The sequence below is a fragment of the Canis lupus genome, chromosome 5 (genome assembly GCF_011100685.1).
Source record: "Canis lupus familiaris isolate Mischka breed German Shepherd chromosome 5, alternate assembly UU_Cfam_GSD_1.0, whole genome shotgun sequence".
NCBI classification, from domain to species: domain Eukaryota; kingdom Metazoa; phylum Chordata; class Mammalia; order Carnivora; family Canidae; genus Canis; species Canis lupus.
This window is the reverse complement of record NC_049226.1, coordinates 36,268,287-36,273,729: the sequence shown is the minus strand read 5'-3', so window position 1 is coordinate 36,273,729 and position 5,443 is coordinate 36,268,287. Positions and strand designations below refer to the sequence as shown.

General features: G+C 42.1%; 1 protein-coding gene across 1 annotated transcript in view; it reads right to left on the bottom strand.

Moving 5' to 3' along the window:
* Positions 1 to 1,145: 1,145 nt before the first annotated feature.
* Positions 1,146 to 5,443, bottom strand: part of DNAH9 (dynein axonemal heavy chain 9) — a 330,059-nt gene continuing 325,761 nt past the window's right edge. The window contains exon 69 of the mRNA XM_038536892.1: positions 1,146 to 2,151. Coding sequence (XP_038392820.1) covers positions 1,924 to 2,151 — 228 coding nt within the window. The 3' untranslated portion in view covers positions 1,146 to 1,923. The remainder of the gene's footprint in view (positions 2,152 to 5,443) is intronic.

Genomic DNA, 5,443 nt, shown 5'->3' with positions numbered 1-5,443 from the left:
ATTAATTTATTTGAAAGAGAGTGTGAGAGAGAGAGAAGGGGGGGAGGGGCAGAGGGAGAAGCAGGCTCCCTCCCCACCTGAACAAGGAACCGGATGAGGGACCAGGACCCCCGGGTCAGGACCTGAGCGGAAGGCAGGCACTTCACCCAACTGAGCCATCCAGGCGTCCCTAACATGATCTTCATTATCTCATTTTGTCAGTAGATATTAGGAAGCGGTCAGTAGTATTGACCTACTTTCAGTTGTGTCAGGTGTGACGTGTACCTAACCTGCCCACCTGTCCTTTCTTGAAAATCACATGCCCCACAGTGTCCTGCTTTCAGAGTGGTTTCCACCTTCCTTCTGTCTTGTCTGCCCCCCCCCCTTTTTTTAATTTTATTTATTTGAGAGAGGGAATGAGCAGGAGAAGGTGGAGACTGAGCACAGAGCCCAGTGCGGGACTCGATCCCAGGACCCCGAAATCATGACCGGAGCTCAAGACAGACGCTTCACTGACTGAGCAACCCAGACGTCCTTCTTGCCCACTCTTATTTTACTCTTCTGAGGACCAGGAAGGATGAGGCTCATGAGGGCAGAGCTGTGTCCTTGCAAACAGATTAATATGTAGGCATGGAACCGCAGGTTGTTGGCAAACCATGGCAAGTATGTTACAGGCTGATGAGAGACAAAAGTCAGATTGGAATTCCTGGGTTCCAGAGGAATTTGTTAACTGTCTTATGGCATGGAGGTGAGGAGGAAGCCCCTTGCTAGGGGGTATAGGAGCCACAGGCCAGAAAGTAGGAAAATCATGGAGGAATTAGCATTTGATCTTGTATTCAATAGAGTGTTGGGATTTTATGTTTTAGATCGCAGTTCTTCAAATGTGTTCCCTGGACCGGCAGCATTGGAAGTTGTAAGGGATATATGGGATTAAGGATTCTGGAAGGAGTACTGGGCCCTCCTGGACTCTTCTTAGCAAACAGACCTCCCTCTAAGAGCTCTTTACAGGAACTGTGGAACTCTTTGGGGTTCCGGGGAAAATTTGTTCCACCGAGAAAAATCTAGAAAATTGTTAGGTTAAAAAGCTTTAGGGGAAGGGTTTCTCCACGGATCCCTCTTAAATGATCTGAAGGATGATACAGGTACAAGGCGGCAACCTACCTTGCTCACAGTTGTGTTCTCAGGAGATTGATTAACTGATTGAAGGCATGTGTGAATTAATGAAGGATAAATATCATGTGTGTACTTCCCTTATCCTCGAGCCATGATCAGCAAAATATGGCCCACCATCTGTTTTTGCAAATACGTTTTACTGCAGCCCAGCCACACCCATTTATTTATGTGTTGTGGCTACTTTGAGGCTATAGTGGCAGCGCTGAGTCACTGCAACAGACACAGGCCCTGCAAAGCCTAAACTATTTGCTGTCTGGCCCTTTGCAGAAAAAGTTTGGTAATCCCACATCCAGAGTACTGTCTCCCAGACCATAGCGTGCATTCATATCCTTTCACCTCATATCATTTTCAGCTTGTCAAAATGCAGACTAACTCGGGGGTGGTGTTGATGTGGCTAATCCATGGAGTAGCTGGGAGCTAGAGCACAGAGTTTACCAGCATGAGGGCTCAAGCGTTTGTGGTTTGTTTCTCTTGGTCTTAGGATCGTTTATGACTCGGTCACTCTCAAAGCTGGGACCAGACACACTTGAAGAGTCAGTCACTTTATTAGGAAAGGTGCAGTGTTATGGAATGCTTCTCCCCTAGTTCCTGGGTCTATACTCTTCCAGCACCACCTTACTATAGGCACTTCTCTCCAGGTTCCCTGCAAGAATTCTACAGCATTGTGAGTACGTATGATTCCTTATCTTCATGTTTATGTCTCCCCTCACCCACTTGTCCTTCTGGGCAGCCTCCAGCTCAGCCTTGTTGTCTCAGTGGTTCTGCAGAAAGCTAAGTCTGGAGAAGCAAAGCAACTCCAGCTAGCACCCACTTCGATGGTTTCTCCTTAGTCTTCAGGTTGAAAGTCCACACGTAGGTGGGTCCCCGCTGACAAGTCTTGTACACAGGACAAGGATAGACACTGCGGTGGTCCTGCTTATCTGCAGGAATGGCTTTGATGAACATCACAGGCATGGGCGGTGTCAGATCCTTCAGCTTTGCGTCTGTAATGATCCCAGCCTGAGGACAAGAACAGGAAAAGAGCCAGCTTAGATCAGACCCAGAGCCCGGCCAGCCAGCCTTCTGTCCAAAGACCCAATAGCTGAGAGGCTGGCAAGGCTGGCTGCCTTTATGCTTGCTGCCTTACAGGTTCGCTCAACAATCCAGGACAGAATGCGTCTGAGATGTAGAAAACATATTTCTACTGCTTTTCAGCCTAAATCACTTTTTGAAGGAAAGTTCTACAAGTTGTTATGTGTCACATACAAATTAATCCCTTTGAAAGTTGAGTCTTTTTAAATTTTTTCATCCATTCATTTCATAAGCATATTGAATGCAACCGTTTGCCAGATGTCATCATGCCAGGTGCTAGGGGTTTATTTTTTTTTTAAGATTTTATTCATGAGAGACAGAGGCAGAGACACAGGCAGAGGGAGAAGCAGGCTCCCCGCGGGGAACCCCATGTGGGACTTGATCCCAGGACCTCGGGAACACACCCTGACACTCAACCACTGAGCCACCAAGGCATCCCTCTGCTAGGGTTTTAAAGATAGATAAGGCACAGCTCCTGCCTGCAAATGCTTTAGATTTTTAAGAGTTTGGTTATGTCCTGTTCAGTTTTATATGGGACCTCATCCTCTCACAAGAGTGTTTTGACTTTTTGAGCAGGGCTATGTTCTATCCCTACTCATGTGATAGGGACCTAACTATTCTGTAGCTTTCTAGTTGGGGCCTCTGTGGTTTTCTGAGAGTCCCATTAGAGTAATCTAGGACAGTTTTTTTTTTTAAATTAATGAATGGATTTATTTATTATTAGTCCCGAGAAATGTTCTGAAGAACAAAAGGGTTCCTTCATCAAATAAACTTGGGAAAAGGTGTTTACCATACCCTAGGCTTGAAGCTTTATAGTGCACACTAGTACACTGAATATAGGAAATCCTAGCAATAACGGAAAGCGATGAACTTTATTTAACCTGGTGTTCCCCAAACTTGTTTGACCACAGGACTCTTTTCTTGGCAATCTATCTATTTCCCACGACAACATACTTTGGCAAATGTTGATACAGAGTGATTCACAAATTCCTTGCTTTTGTCCTGGTGATTCACAGCCCCTTCTACTATGGATAGGACTTGGCTCATTTTCCATGAAATTTGTTTATAGGGAGAGAATGTGCCTTTTTGGTTCTATTAGAAGCTGGTATGAGGCATGAAGAGTACTAGAACTTAAATGGTGGGGACCCCCTTAACCCCAGCAACTGAGTGTTTGTGGCAGGGAGTGGAAACAGGGGTAGAACTTTTTTTTTTTTCCTCATATACCATAAACACCCCAAACGTTTTATTTATTTATTTATTTATTTATTTATTTATTTATTTATTTATTTATTAAAAAGATTTTATTTATTTATTCATGACAGAGAGAGAGGCAGAGACACAGGCAGAGGGAGAAGCAGGCTCCATGCAGATAGCCTGATGCAGAACTCGATCCTGGGACTCTAGGATCACGCCCTGGGCCAAAGGCAGGAGCAAAACTGCTGAGCCACCCAGGGATCCCCAACACCAAACCTTTTAAAATGTACAATTCAGTATTGTCTAATGTACAGTCATCACTTTGTAATTCTAGAACATTTTCATCACTCCCAAAAGAAGCTAATCATTAGCAGTCACTATTAGTAGTAGGGTATTAATATCTCCAGTTATTATGGTTGAATTCTCTATTTGAACAGCATATTTGTTTCCATCTCTTAATTTTCAGCCTATTGTGTCTTTGAATCTAAAGTGTATCTCTGGTAGACAGCCTATAGTTGTATCAAAAAAATCCATTCTGCCGTTCTCTGCCTTTCAACTGTAGTGTTCAATCTATTTACATTTAATGCCATTACTGATAAGGTAACGCTTACATCTGCCACTTGACTCTTTGTTTTCTATGTCCTCTTTTTTTTTTTTTGCTTCTCAATTTCTCTTTTGTTGCCTTCTTTTCCATTCAGTAGAGATCTATTTTAGTATACCATTTTAATTCCCTTGTCATTTCTTTTACTATATTAAAATTTATTTTTTTTTGTGGTTTCCCTAGGGATTACAATCAACATCATTGTAAAAAAATCTACTTCAGGATAATACCAACTTAATTTCAGTAGTATACTAAAACTGTATTCCTATATAAGTTCCATTCCTTCTCCTTCCTATGCTCAAAACCTTGTGTTGTTTTCATTATACAAATAACATCTTTTATGCTTATCAGCACAGATTTATGGTTATTGCTTCTTGGACTTGTCCTTTGAATCAGATTAGGAAAGAAATAAAAGATACAAACTTTTTTATATTTACATATGTAATTATCTTTGCTGGTATACTGTTTCTTCATGTGGATTTGGATTATTGTCTTGTAACTTATTTCATCCTGAAGAACTCTCTTAAGTATTTCTTACAGGTCTCATCTGCTAGTGGTAAATTCTCTGTCTCTCTGTCTGTCTTTTTTAAATAGGCACCACATTCAGTGTGGAGCCCAGCGCAGGGCTTGAACTCATGACCCTGAGATTAAGACCTGAACTGAAATATAGAGTTGGATGCTTAACCAACTGAGCCACCCAGGCACCTCACCCTTCTCTTTTTCCTGAGAATGTCTTGATTTCTCCTTCATTTTTGAAAGATAGTTTTACTGAATATAGAACTGTTGGCTGCTCTTTCAGCACTTTGACCTTTCATTCTGCTGCCTTCTGGCCTTCATGGTTTCTTAGGAGAAATCAGCTGTTCATCCCATTGAGGACCCCTTGTATGTGATAAATTGCTTTTCTCTTGCAGCTTTCAAGATTCTCTCTTTATCTTATAATATGTCAGGTGTGGGTTTCCTTTCCTTTCCCTTTTTCCCTTTCCTTTCCTTTCCTTTTTTTCTGATGGGCTTGAACATATAGCCCTGAGATCTAGTCCAGAGCTGAGATCAAGAGTCGAATGCTTAACTGACTGCCTGAGCCACCCAAGTGCCCAAGGTATGAATTTCTAAGTTTATCCTGTTTGGATTTTGTTGAGATTCATGGATGTATAGATTATTATTTTTTTTTAATCAAATCTGGAAAGTGGCCATCACTGCTTCAAATAGTCTTTCTAGCTCTTTCTCTCTCTCCTCCTTTTGGGACTTCCACTATGGGGATGTTGGCTTTCTTGATTTTTCTCAGGTTTCTAAACTGTTCATTTGTCTTCATTCTTTTTATCTTCCTGCTTGTCAGATTGTATCATCTCAATTGATGTACTTCCAAGTTGGGTGATTCCTGCCTGCTCAAATCTTCTGTTGAATTTCCCTACTGAATTTTCATTTAAG